This window comes from Dinoponera quadriceps, unplaced genomic scaffold, assembly GCF_001313825.1.
Source record: "Dinoponera quadriceps isolate SergipeBrazil2010 unplaced genomic scaffold, ASM131382v1 scaffold5021, whole genome shotgun sequence".
Lineage (NCBI taxonomy): Eukaryota > Metazoa > Arthropoda > Insecta > Hymenoptera > Formicidae > Dinoponera > Dinoponera quadriceps.
This window is the reverse complement of record NW_014560366.1, coordinates 627645-655425: the sequence shown is the minus strand read 5'-3', so window position 1 is coordinate 655425 and position 27781 is coordinate 627645. Positions and strand designations below refer to the sequence as shown.

At 46.4% G+C, this 27781-nt stretch overlaps 1 protein-coding gene across 1 annotated transcript in view; it reads left to right on the top strand.

Annotated features, from left to right (window-relative positions):
- The window catches only part of LOC106750748, a 194733-nt gene that overhangs the window by 141065 nt on the left and 25887 nt on the right, over positions 1–27781 (top strand). The window contains exons 7-9 of the mRNA XM_014631285.1: positions 25728–25856; positions 25989–26104; positions 26722–26959. Of these exons, the coding sequence (XP_014486771.1) occupies positions 25728–25856; positions 25989–26104; positions 26722–26959 (483 nt within the window). The remainder of the gene's footprint in view (positions 1–25727; positions 25857–25988; positions 26105–26721; positions 26960–27781) is intronic.

Here is a 27781-nt window from a genome sequence, read left to right as displayed (position 1 = left end):
CTATCGGTACATCTAATTATTGTCGACATCCAATTAATTAAAGTCACTGCCCCAATCTCGCGCTCGTGATCATGGTGGCTCGTAAACAGCCCCTATGCAACTTTAACGGGCGCTTTCGAGCACGTCGAATTACGTCGCAGGCAGCGCGTCGGCTGCGTGCGCGTGTCATCATTTTACATATGCGGCCCCTGCGATGTTTATGCGACGCTTAGCACTCGCAAGCCTGCGGTTCGTCGGTGACCGCACGGTGTTGCGCCGGAAGTGGCCGCTGCAACGAGACACACGATGCACGAACGTCCGCGAAGTCGGCAGTCCTCCGCAACACATGGACAGAGAGAGAGAGAGAGAGAGAGAGACGAGTTTCGCCATTCCGTCGCGTTAGTCGGCCGAATGTAAAGTTCTTATGAGACCGTAACACGCGTAACGTAATGCATAACGTGGACAACAACGGCGACGGCTCGTTATTCATGACGCAATCCGGGGCAAATTTCAAAACGGCCGTCCGGTGCGGCCGATAAATTACGTAGAGTCGAATAACATTCATTAACAATCGTTTCCCGTAAATTCGAGCACGAAAATTATAATATGACGGTGTAACGGGGGAAACACACACGCACACTCGGGAAACCTTTGCGAGCCCACATTGTTCTCCGTTATATACGCGATATTTAAACTCGTTCTCTTTTCCACTGAAGAACGCTATTTAATTAACGGTTATTGTTAATTTCAGCGCGTACCGGCGATTGTTTTTCAGCGGCCCCGGCGCGGATGATTTAACGGCGGGCGGTGCGCGTTTTAATTGCTGACACTATTTTACTTTGACGCATTTACGGAGGTGTATTTGTTACGACCGCACCGCCGTGTCGTATTGCGCCGCAAGTAGATAGAGTCGTGGTTACATATTATCCCGCTGCAGCACAGCGCGAGGGCAATATCGCTGCGCGTTGTTTGTAGGTAGGTAGGTACACCTCGCATATCCTGTCGTACGTGTGCACGCCAAGTGTAACTCTAAAATTCCTGCGGTGTACAACTGAAACGTTTATCCCACGCATGATCGCGCATCGGGTAACCGCATTTTCATAATGGCAAACGTTATTACGGCCATTTCGATCATTAGCCCTTTCGCTACGCACGCCTATACACGCGCGCGCTTTATTCATTAGTAAAAGCCCGCGAGCTTTTCATTCGACCCGCCGCCAAAGATTACCCGCGAATCGTTATTTCATTTCTCAAACTGCAGATATCCGAGAGCGATCGTATAATTGGAGTTTTGTGAGAAAAGCGAACAAGGGAAAAAAAGAAGGACGATTAATCGGCCGGTGCATGGTGCGTTTCATACACCGACTTCCTCATCACGGTAAACACGTATACGCCATTATGTGCTGTGAAATGGAAAGAGGTGGTGCGCCAGGCAGCAGTCTTGTCGCAATATTGCATTGAATAGTTCGCGGGCGCCTCGTCTCGCCGCCGGTGTAACGTATAAACCTGCGTAAGCTTCGCAACTTCGAAGTTCCGAGGTAAATAATGTACACGTGCTCCCGCGATAATCCCGCAACTGAACTTCGCGGCGAGAATTTTGTTCCACTAGCTGGGCTTGACGGGCCCTACGTACCTTTTTCACGAGCCTGATCTAATATGCAACGTAAAACAAAATGCGCAGCGCCGTTGTCGTGGAAGGACGTTCCTCCTGCGTGCTGAATATCACGATATTATTCCCGTCGCGTTTTATATTTTTATTTAATTCTTCCCGTAGAGAAGTATTCGTCGACTTTTAATTAAAACGTAAAACGATAAAAGGAGAACTGTCAAGACGAGAATCATCAAATGTGAAATAACTCGATGTCATGCCACCCCACGCCGAAACGGGAACTAATTAGTGCATATTTTCCCCGTAGGGGCATTTAATTAGAGAGTAAACGCAATTACCGTAGACTACGGCCATATTTTACACCGCAGCCGCTCTCGCGACGCTTCTCGCGGAGATTGCGAAATAAAATTATGATCGACGCAGTGACCCCGCCAACGAATCGGAAAAAGTTTCCCGAGTATTGACAATAATCTCGACTTCCCTGCGACGTCGTGAATTCCCGTTATTGCCCGACATTACCATAAGAACGAGAATTTCTGCGCGACGACGAGCGATCTATCGTTAGATCCAATTATTTCCCGGACCATCTCGCGGAAAGAAAATATCTGTAGAGAAACCCCGCTGCCCGATAATCGAGGTACTTTGCATTTCTCCCTTTCCCCTCGGCACGGAAGGAGAGATCGGCCGAATGAGCGAGCGAATGCGAGGCAGATCGCGAGAGAGGCCGACGAAGAGAAAAATCAAGCCGCGCGGAAGAGACAGACTGTAAGGAGAAGCGGGCGCATGAGAGAGAGAGAGAGAGTGAAGCAGCTGCAAGAAGTCGCTGATAAAGAGAGAACCGAGCAACCGGAGCAGTAGTTCGGTTATTTAAATCGTCTCGACGCTTGATTGGTCAAAGCGATGTAAATGCTCTCTTCCATCTTTTCCTACTCACTTCCTTCGGCTGCAGTCTCTCTACACCACCCACGGCGACAATTTCGCTAATGCGAATCTCAGCTGCAGGGCCCATTGCGATCTCGAGGCCGGGAAAAGAGGGTTGAAAGGCTGGCATATCCTCGTATAAGCGGCGTGTCCCCTCCCCCCGCGTGCTTCCGTAAACACATTGATTCATATATCTTGATGGAGGAGAGATAACGTCCGCGGATTTTAACGGGCGTCTCGATCCGTCGCGAGGATGACGCCGCCGTCGGCGCTAAGACTTCCAGGTGCACGAACCTGATGCACGCGCGCCGAGTGAAATTGATAGATGTAGAATTAAGAGGAGAAAGATAGGAAGAAGAACGAGCGGCGGAGGTATAAGGAAGCGGCGAATGACGCAAATGAGTACAAACGACTCCTCGGATCGATCTGCGAGCAGATTCCGCTCTCGATGCATAAACATTGGAGAACGGTTTCGCCTCCTGTCACGATGTCGAAAAAGAAAGAGAGAGGGAGGGACACACCCTCGGCCGTGTATGTGTGTCCTCGAGGAAATAATTGGCGCGTGTGTAAACGGGCGGCAATAACAGCAAAGCCGGGGGACGTTCGCGCCGCAAATTCCCTGACAAACGACGACAGATTGAGATATACGACGTCGGTGGCCTTTACTCGCGGAGATTTTATTAAGGTCCTCCAACGGCGGTGTAATACCCCGCACAGCCGGGTTACATAACCCCGGGAACAGATAGCGCCCTGGCCGGATCCGAGAGAAAGAGGAATCCTCTCGCGCGGAGCGACGCGAAATATCAACCGGCGGCAGCGACGACGGCAACGCACCTGCGGGATTACGCTCTGATAACTGAATTCCAAAAGGACCGTCCTCTTCTCGCCGGCGAACGAATCCTTTCCGTCAACGACAGGCGGACGGAGGGAAATAAAGGTAAAAATCGCGCAGCCACTGAAATTCCTCGCGCCACCGCGAGAGTTACCTCTACCCACCTGTCTAGCCAGCAAACTACCTGGCTAGCTAGGTGGGTACCTAACGTGCCTGCACTGCGCTATTTCCGCCGGCTGTTTCTCATCGCACTCGGCCGACGGTTTTAATTCCGCGGAACTATCCGCCTACCCTCGGGATCAACCACTTCGGGGAGTATGCGGCGATAGTGGAGAGAACCGTGAGGTAATGGAAAGGGACGCTCGAGACGGCACTGTGACTGGCGGCTGTGAAAGGGCTCGCTACTGCCGAAATTGCGACGGGGGTAATATCGTGAAATTGTTGTTCACTTGCGCGACGCTAATGCGAGGAGTAGCTCCTCCACGGGCGAATCCTTGTACGATTCCGGGTTGCTACTGTCCCTCGCAGTATTTTTTCGCCTTTCATGAACGCACACAGCGCGCGGCGACGCCTCGATCGATCGATGAAGAAGGAAAGAAGAATAAGAGAGAAAGAGAGGGGGGAGGGAGGGAGAGAAAAAAAGGAGAGCGAGCGAGCGGTAAGACGAAGTTACGCGAGGAGTGTGTTTTCAATTTAGCATTGCAGATATTAATACCACGTAGAATTTCCAATTTCGTCTGTGTGCCCGCGCACCACTGTATATATTATATTTCCCTGTATCTCAGAAGGTAAATTAAGTTTCGCTGCGGCGAAGTTTCTCGACCAGTAGGGGAATTCCAACGGTAGAAGTTCTAAACACAACTCTCGCCGGGATCTGGTCGACGTAACGAGTTCGAGTATGGCTAATGATCTATACACTGAACTTCGCTCAGGCACGGGTTTCCGAACACGGATAATACAAAGCTGCGCACAAACGAATAGAGCAAACATCGTGCACTTTTTCGATCCTGCTAACGAACCGTCTGCCTCCGTACTCCCGCCTCCGCGCCGGGAGTGGCCGCTCTTCGGGACTGCTCGGACGATGCAAGCGAGTAAAGGCGCGCGCGTCAATTAATCCCGCTCGAAATGTCGCGCGATATCGAGCGTTAAAGCGCGCTTATCGGCGAAGCGTTGCTCGGAGGAGCCGCGCAACGCGTAATTGAACAAGTTTCCGCAACAAGTCCCAGTAAATTCACTTACGCAGGCCGCGCGCGACCGGCGGGAACGCGCATCCGATAGGATATTCCCCGCGGAATCATGATCGATGCCTCCGGCGGCGTATAACCGCGAGTAGTTTATAGCCGTCACTACGGAGGCCGGCAAGAAGAGAGTTCGAGCTAGGCCATTAATTCGTACGTGTTGGTGTCAGCCAAGAACGGATAAGTGCGCCCAACGGAAGATATATATCTCCATTTAGGCGGAGATGGGACTTACTCGTTAAAACCAGACCTTATACCGGGGGCGCGCCGGTTCTCTTAATAAATCCTCTCGTTGTGCCGCGCGCCAGCGAGCCCGGGAATCGCGCGGCGCCCTCGCGCCATATTAAGATTATATTCGTCTTCAATTAAGCGCTACATCTTCGCTCCCCCTCTCTCCGCACGGCTACGCCGGAACGAGCTGTCGTTATCTTTCTGCGCGAATAATCTCGATAATACTCGTGTCACCGTTGTGACGCTTTAATTAAGAATTGTCGGACTTTGTTGGGATTACAGCGCCGTGCCATGCAAGCTCTCGCCGACATAGCACGGAATTTGCCGCGATAACCGGACACGTGTATCGTCCAGATAGGGCGATTTCTCGCGCGATCACACGTGCCCGCGCCGCACGTAGTACTCTCTCCACGATTATCCGGGAGATTGTGGAAGAACCGTTGAAAATTTTCCGCAAAAATCCGAGCCGGAGGTACGCTTTGCATCAATAAATCGCGGATAAACAGATTCAAGCTGTTACCTCCCCCCGAGTAATCCGATTATGCGTATTACTGCGATAACGACAACCGGCTGCCCAATTAGCGCAATCGATGGAGGAAAGAAGTCGGGCCGAAAACACGGAATCTGCACGGAAACGCGACATCATTAGGCAAGATCGTTCACTTTTTCCATTAAAACTTTTGGTAGTCGATGAAGCACACTTATCTTCCCCCCTCTCTCTCTCTCTCTCTCTCTCTCTCTCTGCTCTCTTTTTTCCCTCCTTCTGCTTTCCTTAAATACTTTCTTTAAAAGACAAACGATCCAAGAGAGAGAAGTGAAGTATGACCGCGCCCTTTAATACGACCTTATCTTGTTAGAAAAATTTCTCCGAGAAAAGACACACCAACTTTTCCCGCGCGACTACGTTTATCCGCGAGTTTCAGCAAAAAGACAAAAAAAAAAGAAAGGAAAAGAGACTCGGCTAATACATTTGCACTCGCTCGTCTTGGAGGGAGATACGAATTTAATACATTTGCTTCTGTCCCGCCTTATCGAGTCTCTCGACGGATTTGATTTCGTTGGAACGCGAAGTTGATTGAATCGAGGGTTGCCAATCTTGAAGCCGCCGCTGCGATATCGTCGATCGATATTCGGAGCAAGATTGCATGCCGTTTGGGTCAGCAGCTGGGAGGAAGTTATAGAATAATCCTTCGTAATCCTGTTTAATGTATAAAGAGGCCTTTACTTAATGATGCCGCACGCATTCTGAGGCGCTGATTGCGCAAACGGAACAATCGCCGGGCAAGACTGACGCCAATCAGAATAACATTACAACGATATAGTTACAGTTAGTTAGTGATGGCCTATAATAACGTCTATAAGCTGCTGATTGGACACCAGGTACACGATCTGGAGAGCCGCCGCAATCGGGGTAATGTTGCACCCCGATGCAGTTAGCTTTACGAGCATATAAACGACATCGATCGCGTCTTCTCTTTGTACGTAGTTAATAACGACAGTTATCGACGCCCGTTGTTATTTATTGCTGAATAATTACGATTAACGAGCCGATATCATATACTTTAATATAATAACGCGATACTTGAACGTTACTTATTGAGGTAAATAAAATGTGAATGCGAAATAATTTCTTAAAATTCAAAATGTCAACTGATTTCTTAAGTGGCTACATATGTCCGAGTGACTCGAAAAACGTACAATGCTTGAATTCCTCCGCTAGCCACACAATTAACTTCATGAAGATGGCCTCTTTAAAGTCTAAAATATCAAATAATTTCGTTGCTCCTTACGAGTTCGGCGTAGTTGGTTTCAAGGATGGTGGTTTCCGCTCATCCTAATTCGCAGCGCGATAATTCGATTTCGGCATTAATAACAGTCGAGTGGCGTTCGCTATTATTTCGAGAGTTTACTCGCATTACACAAGTATCGGTATCTGGAAAATCGGCTTATATTATGGGCACCGAATGCAGCTTTACGCTGGCAAGCATCCGACAAGGGAAAGTTACATAATCCAACATAATCCCAATTAGCGCGCCGAAGACATTACGTCCCGGATTAGTTATACGCGTATTAATCGTGTCTCGGCTGCTATAACAACACGCGAAACCATACTGCATTAACTTCGCTTGTTTTCGAAACGGTAAACGCATCACGATTTACAAACGCGAGCTCGTTACATCGACGGCGACGTAATTTCGAGCTTACTTCCCTCTCTCCCGGTTTTGTTCGATTTACGATATGAACATTCGCCAGCGAAATTTAACGCGCTGGAACCGCCCGGAATATTATGCGTCGGGCTGAGGAGATCCGCTCGATCCAAATTCGAGAAATCCGCAGCCTCGCTGCGCGCGTCCGGTGGGGCGAATCTTTATATTTTATCGGGGCGAAACGCGCGCGGCGAAACCGAGAAACTCTCTCGTTCCTCGGATTCACGTCCCCGAAGAGAATGGGGCTCTCGTACGAAAAAGTTCGGGCGAAATATTCCAGAGGGAGACAAAAATCCACTCTGCGTACAGTGGGTTCGTGCGAAAGTGAGCTTCCTCTCCCGGAAGCAAGAGGGAGAAAGAGGAAGAGCGGGAGGGAAGAAGAGAGATCTTTTTACACGAAATGTCATATCGGGAATATCTACGCAAGTATACCACGAACGCGCCCCGCCATTGAACCACCTAATGCACGTGTATCAGCCATTGAACTCGCGAGAACTGTTGCTTTGCGTCGTAATCAACCGGAAGTTGTGAATCCACGCTCGAACGCGTCAGAGTTTAATTAGTCTTGCCATGAATGCCACGACGATCTCTGCGCGAAGCAAGAGGAACAATAGTTTCGGACGGCTTCTGCGATTATCGAAATTACCATTACCACAGACTCGGCACAGATTGAACTTTGTTTTTCTCTTTGTCCGTTTACTTTTTTTTACCGGATCATCGCCTCAATTCGGAAATCGATGACGAGACAGATCAACGACACGAATAAATCGGCGTCCTACTTATTAACGTCCAGAAATATCATGCCCCGATTGATTTACGCGCTATTATTCATAGGAGATCGAAGATTATCGAAGGCGTATAAGAATTAAAGTATACACCACGGAGCCGATAACGGCAAATCGGATTATTGGAAGAATCGATGATGAATATTTGAATTTCGTGTTTCTCGTCGCGCAATTATCAAAAGATAGTGTCGCCGTGGAGCTTATCGCTGCGCAAAGAGATATAATCGATCTCGCGCGCAAACGTATTTTCTGAAACACGAAAGGGATGAAACTTTAATCTACTTCACTGTCAAGACTCTTGGCGTGCCGCCTCGGGCAAAAGGAAAGACACGGGCACCAAAGGCCATTTATGCCCGCAATAATCGTCTCTTCACTTGGAGTGCAATGCGATCATAAAGGGCAACGCTTCTCAAAGGCTTTATCATATATAAACTGAATCTTCGCGGCATTTTATGGCCTCCTTCAGCAGTATTAACGCTAACGAGCTGCAATAAGAAAATGCAAGTATAACGAAAATGAACTCTTGCGCCGAGGAGAGCAGAGCTTCGAACTTGCGTGAAGTTTGCTAATGATGCGATATAAGCGGAAATCGGTAGCCTTAATTGCGTCTCGCCTTGGTAAGGGAATGTAAAACACTAACCGCCGCTTAATTGATCCACTCCGCTGTACACCTCCCTCAATTTGTTGTTGTTTACTTTAACTTCATTTCGACGACAATTGTACGGAGTTGTCCGATAAATTCGTAGGGATTTTTTTGCGGAAAAAATTAAAGCTGACTACCTTCCGTACACTGAAAAATCTATTTGACTCAAATAAAATTTAGTTAAGATATGCTCAAACAAATCTTTTTGTTGTGAGAGACAAAATCTGGTTCTCCGAACCAAAGATTCAGTTCTCTGAAATCAAACCTTTTTCATTTTCATTCCAGAGATCCAAACCCTTAGTTCAGAAGACCAGATTTTGGTTCTCACAACCAAAACATTTGTATATTAAGCATATTCTAAGCAAATTTTGCTTGAGTCAACTAAATGGGGATTTCAATGTACCCGAGTAGAAATTTAAAACTGGCGCTAGAAAGGCCCTACACAATTTTCCCCCGCTTCTATTTAGGACCTACACAGAAATATAACGCTCGTACGATTCAAGGCCAATTTTGCAAATCTGTCTAACAAGGCCCTAACTGGCCCCCATAAGCCACAAAACTTGTTAGGGGCATTCATGTCAGTACCTATTCAGGGCCTATTCACGAAATTCCATTCAGGATTTGCCTTTCTAGGCCATATCTAGGCCTAACGAAAGCAAATCTATTTTGGAGCATATCCTGATTAATTTCTATACAGATAGTCGGGCACAATTTTATCTTTTTCTTCAGTAATCTCCTGTCATCAAAAGAAACAGTCAATATATTCCTGAAAGTCATGCCCAACTATAAAAATATTAGTCTTCAAACTTCTCGCGAAAATTTCTACAAACTTTGTATCAACCCGATATATTTCGCTACTTATATCTACGTTGTTATTACTGTATCTATCGACGTTGTTGCCGCGAGTTTCGTTCACTTGCGCCTATTCCAACTTCTTTACGTGAACCGCCTCGTTTCTTGTCGTTATTTCATTTACGAAACGGTTCTTCAAGGCCCGAATATCAGCATTCGTATCAATATACGGCTTCGTCGGGACGCCCCGCGGAGTAATGTACATTCCACGTAGTACCTTGTCGCTCGAATTGGGAACGCAGGCAAGCCTGAAGCACCCTCGATTCTATCTCTCGACAACACCGAAGGAGCATCCGCAGACGTTATAGGTGAGTTGCTGCATTAATGGCTGGATTGTTCGAAGGTGGTTCGTAATTAACTAATAAGCACGTCCTACGACGGCATTTCCTAGGGCGCCGGAGCGAAGGGGGCGATTGTTGAGGGTGGTAGACGCGTCGCGCGATCTGAAGCACTCGTGATTAATGGATGCCGGCGAAACGACGTAGAACGCAAGACAACACGCGACAACAATTCGCGGGAATTATCTCGCGGAATAACTCGTAAATAATTCGTCGGGAATCGTGCGCGCGCGAGGTCGATGCACCGGGGAAAAGCGGAAGCCAACGTTCTCATTACGCCAATTAACCTGATAGGTGAATTAGAGAAAAAGATAACCTAATCACGACGCGCATCGCGATAATGTCTAACGTTAAAATGAATCTTTCCTTTGTATTATTCTCGAGACGCGTGACCCGATAATATTTTTTCAGAAATTAATTAAAATTATATGGGACATATCGTCGTTATTAGGACTTTCTCAAAACAAGAATTCTGTGGAAAAAAATTCCGGAGAAAGGAAGACGTACGAATAGCCGGTTGTGTCACAAGAGGATCGAGTCGGTTCGGATTTTTCATTATGAGCACTGCAGAAGACTGCTGTCTTTTCCTCTGTCATAATTATGTCTTCTCTCCGCCACTCCGCGGTAATACCGCTGATATTCTCTCTCAGTCACACGGATCAAGTAACATTAGTATGTGTCGTGACAGGGGACGCGAATTGGGTCAAAATTTCTTGGCTGCCAGCCGTGCCAACGTGGATCGTATCCAGTTTCACGGTTTACTTTACACTGTATTTCTCTTGTGTTTCTATATTGTACGGGCGGAATCGCCGTACGGCGAATTCTTGCCCGCTCCAACGACGGGAAGGTAATTATCGCCGGATACGTACGGAACATAGTGAGGTTTCCTCGTGTTAGGGGACAACCGTCTAACCGTAAATGCGAGATGAGTTCCTTTATAATGGGGTCGTCATTTGCGATTCACATCCGCTCGTATACGTCTTCGCGTATCTCATTTGCCGACCCTTGAAACTACACGGCGTGTTGTTATACGAGGCGGATATCTATATCGAGAAATGTATACCACGCATTTCTTATTTCCCCGAGACGCAAATTATTACGTTCTTCGATCCTCCAATTACGACTCGCTCTGGGTTTTATCAGATACGAGAACGTATCCCACGTGGCACGTCATTCCACCTCCCGTATTTCTTCGTTTTCATACCCATTTTCGCGATTACGGTAATCTGATTACATTCCGTAACGATATTCCATAACGATATTCCAGAAAACTGGGAAGTGCTCCCGATTATTAACGCATGTGAATCTGCCCTCACATTCGTATAATTTCAACGCGTCATCAGAGCGATATGAAATACCATCGTCTCTCCGAAATATCACGCGAAATTGAGAGTTGAATTGAGAGTCGAGCGATAATAGAATTAACACAAAGAAATAAATGAGAGAAATTCCGATGGATGAGCAGATCCCATTACTGTAATTCTTCCACGATCGCGCTTCACCCGGCAACTCTTGAGAAGATTCGACACGCCATTTTCTACCTTCACCGACCAGGGTCAAGTGTTCATCGGGCATATACTATCCTCTTTCGTTGACCGTAGGGTCGCATTATACCCTCCTTCGAAATGCAAACGCCGAACAGAATCGTCCATTGAGGCACGATCGATTTTACCCGCCACGTCGCTCGCTCACTCGTTCACTCGTCCACCAGCGAGTTACGAGCCGACGAATCGCGGCTCGACTCCCTATGTGATTTCCTTTTCCTCCATTTTGCTCGCTTTCTTTCACGGACGGAATTCCCGGAATTGAGAAAGCCGACGGCGGAATAGGCGAGCTTATGTTATCCTGAGATATTGGAAATAACGACAGACACGACCGCAAGTAGTTTCCTTGCAACAGGAGAAACACGAAGAGAGGATTCTATCATTGATTTGTTGTCGGGCGCGAGATGCCGTTCCTGTTAGGGTGAATACGATCGCGAACAATGGAAGGAGTTTCGCGCGCGCACCTCCCTTCCGGCGCACGAGCGAGAAATAACACGGCCTTTGCCGCTTCTCGATACTCGTGTAAATTGCGTAGGAACAATCGTCATCAGCGCAAAGAAAAGAAGCTCCTTCCTTACGGTGCGCATTAACTCGCCGGTGAAATTGGCCGAACACAACAACGCCGGGGCTTAATTACGGCCGTGATCAACGACTGAGAGCTCGCTAGAGAAGAAAGAGAGAGAGAGAGAGAAAGAAGGGAGAAGGGGAGAAGCCCAAGCACAATATCGGAGTGCGCCACATTGAAATCTCATTGCTGCTAAAAGCATCAACTCAATGTCGCGGCGATGTCGTATAAAATAATCGCCGCAATCGCAATAAAACTTTACTGCGAGTAAAATCGTAAGAAATACATCCGTGCCACCCCCTTCCCGCGAGTCCCAGCTTGGCCTGAGACTCCTTGGTCATACTCTGACTATCTTAAGTGTCTTCCAGGGTGTCGCGAAAGTTCCATTATTACCACGACCGCTGCGGAGATGTAGTTTCAAGTCGTCGCCGCGTTTTCGTTCTCCTCGGTGACGAAGATTCGTGCAGATAATGTCTCGTTTGCAAGTAAAACTTCCGAGTCGCCCGTCTCAGCGAGATCGATAATATAGTCGACTTCTGATAATTTCTTCTCTTGTACGTCCGGTAAGCTCGTTTACACGCGCGAAACGCGACCGTTCTCGCTCTATTCGCCTCTCTTTCTCTCTCTATTTCTCTCCCTTGCTGAACATTTCTATCTAAAATATCTGGCAGTCACGATGACCTCGTTTTTACGTTAACTTTTCTGGTATTTCAATAGGATTTATACAATTTGATGGGAGAGATAGTCAATTTTTGATAACCTCTTTTTTCCCTCTACAATACCCGAATCGTTTTCTGAGCATACATAAACGCCAAATTCAATTCCGATTTTATGGCGAAACGCACCAGTAAAGAAAAATATAATTTTAACAGATAGATAAACAAGTGAAAAATCTCTGCCTGCGGCATTCACGGCCATTATTGCCGCAGTTAAATATTTGCGGGAGAAGCTCTCTGCGCAAAATTAAATGAAAACGCGGGTCAAGTTCGACGGCCGTAAATCGACACATCTGGCAGTTTTAAAAATAAATATTAAATCCTCCCTATTATCTGCGCCACTGCAGACGCGCATCGATAGCTGCTACATACACATCGCGCGCGATTGCACGAAAAATATATAGACGCGATACACCGTACGGTACGGTGAAAAAGGAACACGTCAATTAGGATAAATGTTGAAATATCGGTCCTACGCTTGTCCGTCATCGCTACTTCATGAACGTAATATTATTTCACCCGACATTTAGCGAAAAATTTATTTCATCTGGACGTGAAACACGGAGTGACAGGCGGCCGTATCGCGCACTTTTTCGAATAAAAGTGATTTCCACACGTCACGTCCGGACGTTGCATTATTCCCAGTCCGCGGAGACCGAGTGAATCGGTGATCGCAAACCGATCCTAGACGTCCGGTGAACGAAATATCGAATTGTTCTCAAGACATATCGTCCGCACCTGGGGAAAGGTCTCGCGTTTATCTCCTCGTCGTCGTCGTCGGACGGAAGACGGGGTGACCGTCGCGGGAAATGGAATGTCACGTGGAAAGTGCAAAGTGTCGGGAATTTATTAGACTCGCGAGATAATCTCCATCGTGTCTCTCCGATTTTACTAAGAAATCGCCGCGTGATCTCACCGCCGATGCCGCGCGTGTAATGACGTTTTCTACCTGGCGATTATTAAAAACACCAATAATAATTCGTGATGATAGCTTTTCATTTCTCCTCGGAAACAATAACCAGTTTACAATCCGTTTCTTTCAATAATCTGTCTTCAGAAAGAAAGTCGCGAGTCGCCTAATTAGAAATTTATCCCACGGTCCAACTCGGGTTGACCTTAACTGGTTGTCAGGTCCCCGTTATACTTTCGAATCCTAAGAAGTCATATAATGTTGCATGATAATCAGGACCTCAGAATTCATTACAATGCCCTCATCAAGTTATATTATTGAATCTCCATCACGTTTTACCTCAAGTATCGCTTCATACGTCATCTCGTTATGCGAAATACGAAACGCCGTCGAGGGCTTATCTTTCGCGCCCCGAGAATACCCTCGGCGTTCATCTCATCGTCGGTTCTGCGAGCGGACACAGTCAGATGACCGTCGCGAGAAATAGAACGTCCCGCGAAGAGAGCGCGGACTGTCAGGAATTTATTCGCCTTTTTATATGGAAGCCGGTGACCTCGGTCGAGCTACAAGACCCTTTCTTCGCTCATTCTTCCCTTCGCTTCGCGAGGAGAGCGGCCAGGAATGCCACGAATTTTCTGAATTTCATCCAATGCGAGAGGAACAGTCTTGAAACGGCGGAGTGGAGAGAGAGAGAGAGAGAGAGAGAGAGAGAGAGAAAGGGTAAAAGGATACGAGAGGCCGGAAGAGGAGACGCGCTTGAAGCAAGGACACGGCGACGCGCGACAGGATATTGTGTCCCAGAGTCCTCCGCGTTTCCACTCTGAAACAGCTATGTTCGATCGGTCGAAATTGACTTCTGTGACGGTGATCCTTTTTTCCCTTCCTTTCTTTCTCCTCTTTCTCGAGAAATCGAGATGTTACGCGCGTTGCGTGAAAGGTGCGCCGATCGGGTCAACGTGGAAGTTCATTCCGTCAGCGACAGTGGCAGCAGCGACGACAACAACGACGACGGCGACGGAGTCGAACGACGGGGCCGTAAATTCTAAGATTGGCAATCAAGGGCTACCTTTCAATCCGTGTGCGCACGGAGTAGCGGGTGCTACCGCGAGGAAAACAGGCGCAGTAAAAGCGGGAGATTGCGTCTCCTTTAAGAACAATTTTTATGTTAAGCGGAAATAAAGAAGGAATTACGATGCGCGACTCCGTAACACTTTATTGCCGGTTTTTTTTCCGAAATCGGCTCTGAAACACGATGTACACGCGAACGATCCGGATTTTCATGCAGCCTCTCCAGTACCTATCGCGATTTGCAATATTATTTATTGTTATGTAAATCGGACGACATTCTCTCACGCATCGGAAAAACTACCGTAATCGTAAAATAATTAATCTTGGTCATAAATTTATCACACTCACGTGCGAATTCCCTGGTTACATTTTTAATACACTTTCGCCGTCTCATTTTTATTTATACGCTAACTTTTATTCATATGTTTCCTTTTGTGTGTTTGCAGAGCATATTTGAGTAACGAGAGGAACTTGCCAATGTCACTCCCCCGCGGGTCATGTTTATAAATTTAAATCCGTGCACAATAAACGAATCAATATCGATGCAGATGAGGCGAAATCCTGGAATACGGCCGTTGGAAAGCCAACCGTCAACCGAAAGTTACTTTAATTCGAGCGCGACCGACTTTACGGCGAACAGGCTATCTCTGGCGATTATTTTTCCGCAAATTTTAAGAGACTCTCTCTCTCTCTCTCCCTCTCTCTTTATCTCTCTCCACCTGCCTTCTTCTCTTCCTCACCCCTCTCTTTTGCCGCGTTACGACTTAACCCTGAAGAAGCAAACTTTGGTCCACAACCAGGTCGTGACAACATAATCTCGTAAACGATCTAGATGAGGCTCGAGTTCTCTTCTTGGCAGCTTTCGTGAGAGCACATTCTCCGCACCAAATTGCAAACTCGCAAATAACCAAGAGGATATCATCAATCAAAACCATCCGATTCTGACCTCCGATCTCCTTATACGCGCGAACTTCGTGTCTCTTCTACCAAGAACTTGCGACGGAACTTGCGTGATGGAGACGTTACGCTTCCAATTAAACTTTTTGTATAATCGAATTAATATCTATACTGCGATGATGCGACAAATGATTTCCTCGTGATGGAATGCACTCTGAGTGCGTGGTTTGCAAACTTTGCAAACAGACCCCGTAAATCCCGCTGGCTCGTAAAGAAATCTATGATTTAAAACACAACCGATTACCTCGCAAAAACCTCGACGCAGACAGTGATAGTCGAGCACTGGTCGACCGACCGAAAGATACATGTGACGGGAAGAAGAACCAGCTAGAGAATATCCCACAGGAAGTATGATAGGCGTGAAATAGTGCGCAAAAAATCCTTTCATCGCGAGCGTCGTGGCTTATATCTTATACCCGGTTCGCGGGTCGTCTTATCCACGCCGCGGTGAAAACTTTTTAATGAAATGTTGTGACAAGCGCATAATGCGCCGCGCGAAACTTCCGCGGATGACGACGTAAGGAACTCTCCTCACAATAGGCGCGGCCCCGAGAGTTTCTGGCGATCGGCGAATTGCTGAATTTAATTACCGAAGCACGACCGAGCGAGAGAGAAGGTGGGTGCTACACGTTCGCTTAAACATTCGCGATCGAATTCGCCGCGAATACGTTGAATACGTTAGGCGCGAAACGCCGCGATTAAACGGCGCGCCGGGGCGATAACGAAATAAGTTTTCCTTCCCTTAGTCTCGCCCGCACGCTCAAGGCTGGCCGTCCGTGGAAGAATTTAAGCGACATGAAAGTTCGCGAGAAATTTTAGTTGAGGCCCGACGTGCGAATTCCGCGAGACTCGAGATAGTTACGGGCACAATGTTTCGGAAGTGCCGGCGAATGGTATTTCGCGGCAGCGCTTTGGCGAGAGGACTTACCCGCGCGCGCGATCCGCAAAATTTGTAAGCGTTCTGCACGAGGCGGCAAGTATTCTCAATGGGTAACAACGTTTCCCTGTCGTGAAATGAGAGCGAAATACAAAATGAAGGAAGGTAACAAAGGGCCTCGCAGCTCGAGCCCCATTAAGGAGTGACTCATTGAGTATCTGGAACGGAACAGTATTGTGCTACGGTAATCGTCACTCGTATCTCACGGACGCGAAAGTAAAATGCTATGAAGTCAATACGATCGTCTTAACAAAACTATATATAACAACTTTGTTCCATCTCAGGATATCCCGTAGTATTGTGAGCTGGAAAAATTTATTTTGACTTCTCGCAAAAGTGAAATATATATATAATTCTGTCTAACTGTTTTCTATGATAATAATTTCGTCGAAATCGAAAACCGTAGTAGAAAATGCGTCAGACAAGAAATTGGACAAAAAAAGTATTAAAGAACGAACGCGTCTAATTGGACATCTAATTTTCGCCGAGATATCAAAGGGATGGAGAAGGACCCGCGTTCTGGCACAATATTATCTTCTCGCTGAACCAAAGACAGTTCTTTTGAAGAAAAAAAAAAATTGTAAAAGAAGCGCTTTCATTTTTACTCCTACGTCAACGTCTTCGAGCATGAAGACGCCTTCCACGGATGCTTTTAATAAACGTAATAGAGTGTAAAGCTCCGAGATAAAGCATACCTCTATCCCTGCGGCAGCTCCTCGACCCGACATCAACTATGGCCGTTTCATCCCTCGCCTGTTACCCTCGGAACCTAGGGAGCAACATTTCGAGACAGATCCAGCCACAGTGGCAATGGCTGCCCTCAGCGAATCCTACAGAAACACTGAATTGTTTCTAGAAATAACTATGTACCGTGGGCATTTACCAAATTGTGCGTTTGACTCCACGGACAGATATAACACGTCGCTCGTAATAACTCTAATTGTATTACCGGAATTGTTGTAATAACAAAATACTTCTAAACATCGAATTCATAAATATTTTTTTCTTTTCTCATGTACTTGTTTCTTCGATAATATTTTGCGATTGATAACACTAACTACGTTAATGTACGTTCACGCAAAATAATCAGAAATGAGTCGAAGTAATAACCGATTCTCTGTTTTGCGCTAGATCACGATCGCTTTTTAAGCGACTTGAACTCCCTGCGACTTGCCGCTCACCGTTTCTTATTGTTACTGCCCTTTGTATCGCTAGTATCATTATCGTTGTTATTATCGGGATAATGCGGGGCGTCTTTGAATTTGATAACATTGTGCCGCGCAATGTTCTCGCGAAGCACCTCGATATCCCTGGATAGCGCAACGACAAGGATATACTAGTTTATAAAATACATGAAGTGCGAAGACACGGCGGAAGAACCGTAAGAGGGGCATTTTCGTCTCACTCGCGAGTGTAGATATTGCATTTTTACCTCGGGAGATAACCGCCGAAAATTGCACGCCGCAAGACGGAAAATTGAACGTTACAACGCCATACTAACGTAATCAACTGGATTTTCAACTACAACTGTTTCCGGCGCGAGTGCACTTAAATAGAATACACAATGAACGTTTAACCACTTCATAATATCGAGATGAATTTTTCACCGAGTACTTTCACGCGGCTCTTGCGTCTGCAGTTTTGCGGGTTGGAGCGATGAGAATCGTTACGCCTTTAAAATTCTATCGCGCATTCACAATTTATACTACGGACGAGAGGGTCTTCGAGCTAAAATTATTTAATTCAACGCAGCGGTCGCTTCACGCGGACGAACGGAGATCTTTTAATCATTTGGTTTCGCAGCGGCGATGAGAGAGAGAGAGAGAGAGAGAGAGAGAAAGGTAGAGAAAGAAAAAAAGGAATAGACTACGATGGCAATTCGTAGGAAGCCAAGAATGTTCTAATTGGAATGACGAGAAGCTTAATTAATTGGATTGAGAGAGCCTTTAAGCTTTCCGGGACAGGAATAAGATTTTAAACTAACTGCAGTAGCGCCAGTGATGCAAAGGAGTGCTACATAGCTCTGAGACGTTTTCATAAATATTTTTCTTCCTAATATTTAATGAGCGACTACCGTGGAAAGGAGGGAAAAAACACGGGAGATCCTCGGAGGTGGACGATTTAATTTACCTCAACTTATTTAGTAATTCCTCACTCCTGATAAGACGCTCTAGAGCGCATCGGGCTATTTTTACTCATCGTTCTACAAGTAACTAAGATGTTAATACCCGGCTCTGACGCCACTTAATACTCCCGCGAATATTACTTTACATAAATCACGTTGAAGCAATCGGTGATGCACAGCAATTAGTTAAGATTTAAGAGCAAGTAGTATAAATCGGGAAAATATTTAGCAAAATCGGGGAAAAAAAGAATGAGAGATGGCATCTTGCGTTTTTTTCTCCTTTTGCTTTTTAGAAGCGAGTTTAATTGAAAGCGTCTCTTAGAGTATAAAATTAAGCCGGCGGATATATGCCTGCATCGAGGTAAAGGATTCGTCGCTTTGACACACGGAGCGCCGCTTGCATTTGCCGAATTCCTCAGATTTTCCCAGAGCGAGGGCGGGAGGCACGTTTACGCGCGAAGAGAGCGTATTTCTGGCGCCAGTGCGCTGCTACCAGCCGGTGCCAAGCTATCGTTCCATGATTTCGCGAAAGCGGTCTCATATAACAATGCATTTGCACCGGGGATGAACGGTAGCGCGGACGAAGACCGCTCGCAATCAGGGGTGAATTTACAACGAGGCGCCGGCTCTATTTCACCACCGTGACGGAGCCGGCGACAACGACGACAGGATTAAATGCCAAGCTAGTCATAACCACGCCCCGGGGCTTAGGGACCTTTAGAACAATGGACGGTTGCATCTCCGTTCGACAAAAGTAATGCAGACGTTGCGCGAGCGGACACGCGTGCGCGCACATACACACACACGTGCGTAGTGTCGACAGTTTATTCAATGAAACGCTGAAAATTGAATCTACCTCGTATGTCGACGACATTCAAGCGCGCTGTGTGTCGCATTTCCGATTTTCCCCGGCAACGATTAATGCATAAATCTTTTTTCCTCACAACTGTGCCTCCTAAAAACGGCGAACTGCACGTGCTATTCTGATATATACCGCGGGTATATCTTTTTATCGGTATATATTTGTTCATTCTCTCGTACGTACACTCGACATCTCCCACCTGATCACGTATCTTTAGAAGTACGCGATTTGGTCGAACCCACTTGGAGGATAAATTCTGTGCACGAGTGGTGAACACGTTGAAACAAGTGAAACGAGCAGGGCCATTGCCCCTAGTTTTTCGCAACATTGACCCGATAATGGAAAAGAACTCGACGCGATTTTTATGATAACGGTTAAAAGGGAAATAATGCTAATCCGGATAATTGGCGGACACCTATTTTCCGAAGAACGCAGTGGCTCCCCGCCCTTCCGCTCTTATCGCTGATTACAAAAAGGGCATTGTTATGGAACAACCAATTCCTCCAAGTTACATTCCGTGGGGATTGCGAAGAACGAGAGAAGGCGAAGGGCTGATAAAGCAGCGAACCGTGTCATAGGAGTTTTGAGCCGTGGAATTATCGGTCCGTCCGCTGGAACGAACATCCCTCCTTTTTCTCCCTATCGATCGCGTCCCGAAAGCGCTCGCGGAGATATTCACGGTGCGTAATTTCAAGTATCCGTCGATTTTGCGGACGCGCATCTTGCAAGTCACGTTCCTCGCCTCCCTTCTGACACATCTGATCTTAACGTTACGCTCGCACGACCTTCTATTAACTGTAACAACGTGTTTGCGATTATTTTTACACAGAGAGTGCCGTAAACGAAATGGAATGGGAACAGAAAGAGAGAAAAATATGGCAGAAACCATCGGCAATTTTTTGATAACATATCGTTTTGCCTCGTCGACGCGTTAATTAGTTGTCGATTTATACGATCGCGCGACGCGAGTTGTCGAGCAATATTTTCCTGAAAATGGCAGACCAATTAAGCACAGTTAGAATGTATTTAACTATCAAGCCGTATTTTCCTGTAAATGGCAGATAATGAAATATAATAGAACGCGCGTAACTATCTGCCATTTTCAGGAAAATACGGTTATGGTAGACGCGTATGTGGAGTATGCGCGCGTCACATATAGGAATAGCGCGCGCGATGCACAATCGTCTCCAATCAACGTGGTTAATGGATTCGCGACCACATTTTACCGTAATTATCCGTGCCGCGCCGAGTGAAGTATGTCTAATACTTGATTTCAGATTTCATCGTGCCCAAGATGGTCGCAAAATGGCGACATATCTATGCCGCATTAATAGCAGTAAATTGGATCTGGCGGTGCATTAATATCGCATAGCGCATATAGTACTGCATTAGTTACACGCAGTTACATACGATATCTGCTGGCGCTGCTCTGATTGCGTAATATAAACGTGGCAGTCGCCGGCGTGCCGCCACATCTAATGCATCTGCGTGTACGGTGTTATTGCCTTCCACGGGATTATTACCGTAATTGCGTTTGTTACGACTCTCTGTGTAATCCTTTCGACGACGTAATCTTTAATATATCATTGCATATTAGTCCGTGCGTGCACGCTCTCTCTCTCTCTCTCTCTCTCTTTACAATAAGAGCACACAGAGAAAAAGATTTCTTAGGATTTAATAAAATTTCCACAATTGAAGCAAATTTATCTCTTACTCTTACTCTTAATGGGACGAGCAAACGAATGTTTGATTCAATGAGCAGGATTATTTGGTTTCTCAAACTCGATTACTCTCTTTGCGCCAAATAACAGGTGTCTTTTGTATTTTCATCCAAAAATTACAATGATTGTCACAAATAATAAATTACACAATAACACTTTCTTCTCTGTAATTATAAACAATGCGCGGCACTCGTGTCGTTGCGTCATTGCTGAAAAATGTCTCATTAGTGTGCTAATTTTTTTTTTTAAAGAATAATTCAATAAAAATATTTAATAATACTCAATGATTAAGTAAAAATATATGGGAAGATGTAACAATTTAATTAATCCGAATATTAATAACACGCGCGAATTATTCCCCCCCCCCAGGTCGGCCAATGTATATCCATAAAACCATGGAAGTACCACGCAACAAGATGCTCTCCTAAATACATTTGTCGCAATAAATCGTCCGCTGCGAATCTTAATTAAACGGGCGTGTTAATCTTCGCACTGCATTTCCCTCTTCCCTCGGCGTGCGATGATTAACGACGCAACAGCGGCCACTTTGACATTTAACTTCTCGCACACCTGCTCTTTGTAACGTCACGGTAATTTATTAATGTTCATTACGACGCTTTAATTATCCCGGTGGAAGGTGGCGCGAATCGCAGAAATATCACGGCCCGGACGAACGAGATCGGGTGCGCTTCTCCCTCGTCTCAATTCAATGTAGCGAAGTAAGTTGCTGAAGAATCGTCACGACGGCAACCCCCGGCATATAAAGGCCGCTTTCAGAGCGCTCTCACACTTTCCCATCGCGGAAACGGAATTACGGTCCGACGCCTCTACGACGATGTAATCTCAACCGGATTAACATATACCCGACACTGTCCGTGAATCCGTCTGCGCACCTTAGATTCCGCGAGGAGAAAGAAGCCGAGGTGATGGACTGCGGAGAGCAAGGTCGTGAAATGAATAAAACTAAGAGAGTCGGAGCCGCAAGAAACGGGTCTTTGCGATTACCGGGCTTTTTCGTTCCTTTCGTCGTCGTCGTGGACGACGTTCTCGTGGTCGTCGAAAGGCGAACCCGAGTTGTATAATGAACCGCGGTGGTGTTCTCTCAAAAGCGTTTCCCAGTCGTTCGACAATGGACTTCCCCATCGTGCCTCGGATATACTTGTACGTCTCGCATAATAATGTCACTCCTTTGTGCGAAAAACGTACGACAAAGAAAACTAACATACATATTCCTCGATGCTTGCTGCGAGTAAAGCGAGCAAGCGAACGCGACATCTGATACGCTACGGGACAATTAGTATGCGCATTTATATATTTAATGCGCATGGATAATAAAGAATCATGCCGATATCCGATCGGATTTTGCTCGCGTAATTCGCATTTTCGCAGCGTTATAACTACCGTAATTGATGGCACATTATATTTCGCTCATTAGCGGCACAGGACTGAATGTATAATATAAGATTTCGCATTACGTTCGCCTTTATACTAGCGATAGAGTTTTAATTGCCGCGCACGGAGGACGGCATTATCGGCGATAACGCGTCTCGCACTCGCGTGACTGCGGGAGCCACGTTTAATTAATAAAATCATCCTAATCACCGGTCTTTTGCTAACAGCCGCACGAACATCTCGCTACCCGTTAGACCCGGATTTTACCCTTAATCACTTTATAATCAGCACGTCGAGGAGGCCAAGGCGAGCAGCGAAAGCGGTTTTCAGCGAACCGCTATTATGTTTCCAAAGGCGCCGTTAATGAGGATAAAATGTTCCACGGAACTTTATGCCACTCCTCGCGCCATCGAAGAATGTACCCGCCCGTGTTTACGGTTTCCCGATCAAGCGATATTCCTCCCTCCCTCCTTCTCTCCCGTACGGCATGCGATTCGTAATGGACGCGCAATGTCCTGAAAAATCATAATCCGGAAACCGGGAGTACGGGATAACGCGAAAATATCATATTTTTCCGGTACATCGGAGGACACGTGGAATCCCGAAAGCTCGCGGTGTCAAAACGAAGAATGGGGAAATATCCCGAAAACATATGGGCGAACACGAGGGAAAATCATATATTCGCGTGAGAGGGAGAGGAAAAAAAAATGAAAATTCGAGATTATACATACATTCTCATTCGACCATTCATCCGATTTCAATATTGCGATTCGTCGGGACTTTACACTGCCTCGGATATTGCGGAGGAACGATATTTCAGAATGATGAAGTTTCGGGACAATGTATTTTTCTGGCGCGCCGTACTACCTTTTTTTCATTTCTCGCGTTTTCTCTCTCTCTCTCTCTCTCTATTCCCCTTTCTCTCTCCCGGCACGCTGAAATACCGCGTGTCCATCCAAATCGTCGCGCTCGTATCGACGATCTCGGAAGTTATTTAACGGCCGCAGCGGGACGCGCGGGAGACGCGTCAGGAGGACTGATTTTTGCAAACGAGAATATTTGCGCGACGCGAGGCTCGGCCGGAAATCTGGTTTGCATAAAGTCCGCGCTAGATGTTCGAGCCGGATGATACGAGCGGAATGCGAGGGGGTCACGTGCGAGGGGTAGGTTCGAGTGGGAAATTTTTAATTTACTCTAGCGGATTTGCGCCGGAGCGCGTTATCTCGGCGCATTTTGTAACGAGCGTTGTCGGCGGTATAATACAGGTACCACGCTATAGGATGGATGAAGGCCCGCTCTCTCTTCTCCTCCCGCTTCCTTTCTGCTCCACGGCGACGCGAGACTCGCGCGAAATGGAGCTGGAGGAATCCGATTTTCTGGTGTTCAAGCCGCTCGGGCAGAAAATGACGTACAGAACTATTTCCGCGGAGGCGATCCAACCCCGGACTGACAGCCCCTTTTTCCCCCGGTTCTCCTAATGGAAATAATTACGGCCTGTTCATTGTTCACGCTGGCTCACAGGGTGGGGTGGTTTAATTTATCGACGATGAACTCACGCGAGGTCGCGTTTAGAAAAAAGAAACGAGAAGGGGAAAAAGAGCGCGAGAGAAACTCGATTTTAATGCCGCTACGGGAAATGGCATATGTGCTTTGAGATAAGTTACTGAAGACATGAAACGGTATATGAAAGAAATCGACGAGATAAGCCTGGTGAGAGAAAGCTGATGAGGCGATAGATCGATGGATATAACGCGGAAAAATTAATCAGTTCGAAGTTGGCTGCCCGATCGCACGAGATACGTGGGATATTGCAATTAGTTCACGTCGCGATTCACGTTGCGCGCGATTAATGCTATTTATCGTGCGTATCGTTGGTTAACATAGTCAGGCGTCGCGTATCCGTGACGAGATAGCGAAACTTGGGGTATGGAATTTCATTTTAACTGTAAAATTTAGCCGGCAAAATCGAACCGTGAGCAAAGTTTCCCCATTAATTTCTTCACGCTCGTACTCCGAGGTAATTAATTAGAATTATGAGAAAAGTTTGTAAAGCACCTGTTACGTGTTTGGAACGGCTTCTTCAGGATCTTGGCGAATACTACGCACAAATATTTCGCATTGACGCACGCACGCATGCACGCGTGCGCGCGCGGCATCAGTTCGACCGTTATAATATTGATGGCAGCCCGAGAAATATAATACATTTCGGCTGATATCCAACGTAAAATTTATCAGCATTCGCGCTCGAATATTATAATCCGACACCTGCAACTTTCGGAAAGTTATCTTCACCTCATTTTACGGTTCCTCCAAGTAATATCAAACTGCGGCTTAAGTAACAGAGTGATGGCAGAATGGAGAATTACTATTTATGTTAAGCTGCTGCAAAAGATTTATCGTGTTTCTCGAATAAAATAGAAAATAACATTATCCAATTTCGAAAAAATAATAATTTTTACAAATGAAACGAGCAACATCGATTCGGCATTTTTTTAGACCCCTATGAAGGACTTTCCATTTTCCTTCTAATGCCCAAATTTAACCCGAAAATTTGATTAAAAAATGTTTTACACCAATTTAATACATATATATAACTAAGAGATGAGAAACTGTTAATACACATCTTCCGAGCTGCGTTTCTTCCACCCGAAAAATTTCCCACGCGCCAATATTACGTGCGTATCGCCGCGTAATTAATAAAGTTTAGGGAACGACAGCGATCATCTTTACCTCGGAGCCTATCAATAATGGAGCGCGACGTAATACACCACCGGCGATAATTGCAAAGGAGGAGACGGGGGACGGAAGGGGACCACTTTTAATCGCCGTTCGTCTACACGGTAATCACCGGTACGCCCGAGCTCCTCCGGAAAGCCGCGATGACCCCTAATTGGCCACATTATTAAAATCGCATTTTCGTGATCCCAGCTGTGAGGGATCGTTCCTGCGAGCGAACGGCGATGAAGTTCCCTCGTAAAATAAATCACGCCATCCCCGTCGTGGTAATTCGGCACAGCCGCTTCTGCCTTACCGGTAATATTGGATATTTTCTTAATGGCGAAACTTCCACGGGCCCCGAATCCAGTTCATCCTCATGAACTCCCTGATAAATCGGTACACGATTCTCGATAGACCGTCCCTCCGTGCGCCTTCTCTCCATTTTCTCCATCCACCTCGCGCTTTCGCCGGCGTTTAATCCGGCGCGAAAGACGAAGAGACTACACCAAAGTCTCTTGAACCGCGCACAAAATGCATACTGCCACCTTATGTGAAAATATTTCTATCCTCGTTGCAGCCACTGCACCAGCGATTACATAGCCGTGTATTCGGGCCCGACGACGTCGAGCCCGTTGCTGAAGATGCTCTGCGGCAAGGAGAAGACGTCGCTGATATACGTCGGCCAAGAGCTCCTCGTCGAGTTCAGGTTGGAAATTTATTCAATGTGATTTATCGGGAAGCGCTAAGAATCAATTACTCTCGAATTCTCTCGTTTGTTGACTCAAGTTGATACTTCGTCGTTTCGCGCACTTGTCGGAAAGTTTATGCTATTTTACAGGACCGGTCCGGAGGTACCGCCTTTTGATTATAATGGCTTTGTCGCGACGCTGAGTTTTATAGAAATGACAACGGAAGCACCGACGACGGTTACCGTCGACAGCACGAATAAAAGTCGTAAGTAATGAGAAAGTCTCCGAGCTCGCTTCCGCATAATATCCAAAGCCAACGGCTATATCGACTAACCTAAGACCTACGGTTTTCACGTGTTTTAAATTAATCAAAAACAGTAATAAAGACTAATTCGCCAAATAATTCAGGCGTGAGAGCGGTTTAGCTGTTAAAAATAACGAGAGAAATGATTTTCATTTTTGAAAAAATAAGAAAATATAAGAGAAAGATTTCTTGTGATCAAGTTTATTTTTTTTTTTAAAGAGCTCAAATCGAATAAGTAAAAAGTGAGAAAAGTAAGCTTTTTCCTTAAAAGCTTAAAAGTTTAAAAGCGAGAAAGTGAGGTATTTCTAAATAAATGAGGAGATATGAGAAAAGTAAGTCGCTCCCATGCCTGTTAATTAGAACCTAAAAGCGGTCTACCGCGCGTCGTTCAATTCCCACGAGATTCGACGTACGGAATTTCTATTCCCGTACCTCCATTCTCTTCTTATCTATTCACCTCTCTCGTCGACGTTGCATCTTCATATCGAACGCTACGCGAGAACGACGCTAGAGATATGCTAAAGACATCTATTATACATTAAAATTCACACGCGCTGTTCGCCCTTCGAACTCCCCAGTCGAAATGATGAAGTCCGCCGGCAGCTACAACGTGCGGTACAACAATCGCGACCTCCACGAGCACCGCAAGGACCAAGGCGCCGTGACCAACAGCTGCGACCTCGAGGTGAGCGGCGAGAAGGTCCGAGCGGGCCACCACGACACCCGGGGCAAGCCCAAGTCCACGACGTGCAGGATCGTGCTGCGTGGTCGCGCTTACGACACCGGACACGTTTCCCTAGCCAGTTACAACCTCAGGTAACGTCTCGGACCTCCGAGAGTCGCTCGTCGAAACGCATGTGCGACCGCGATCGACCGGTGGCAAGAAAGTCAAACCCCTTGTTCTTTCTCGCGTTCCTCGACACATTGACATGGTGCCTCTCGACCGTGCCCCCGATTGCCCAACATCGGCTCGAGACCGAGCGGAAAGCGCAGTCACGTAAACGATGAGCGCGCGCGTTTGTATGCAGAATTGCATTTGTTTACCGTTTTCGATCGCATCTCCCGATGCCGGCGAATCCACGACGGGTTGCGATCGTAACTTACTCGTGACGCGTTGTAAAAATGGTCGGCGGTTTGTATCGTTGATTAATGCGTCAGCCATGCGGGTGCCATAAGTTCTACCGTTCGCGTCGACCGTAAGCGCTCCCGTCATTCGGAACAACATCGATATTAGGAGCGCGAGAGAGGAAAAGGAAAGACGGATGATTCCGAATAACGATAATGTTAATTTGATTTATTTACTCGCGTCAGTGCTTCTGAAATGGAAGGATTAGCCAACAAAGCTGTTGCCCAAGGGGCAAATGAATGAATAATGTTTATCGAAAGCACATTGTTCGTGGAGACTCCTTTTATGTTCCCCATAATGTGAATTGATGACACAAAATATCATCAGGACGTAACGGTTGATCTCTTGAGTACTGTGAACGCGTATATCTACGATCTACGAATTTCTTCGACTTACGCTCTCGAAATAAGCCATTAATAAAACCCGATTAAGTGAATAAAATATATATTTTTAAAACTAAGATTGCGGCAGCTATATCTCAGAAAATGAGTGTTTGTGGGCATATATTTATT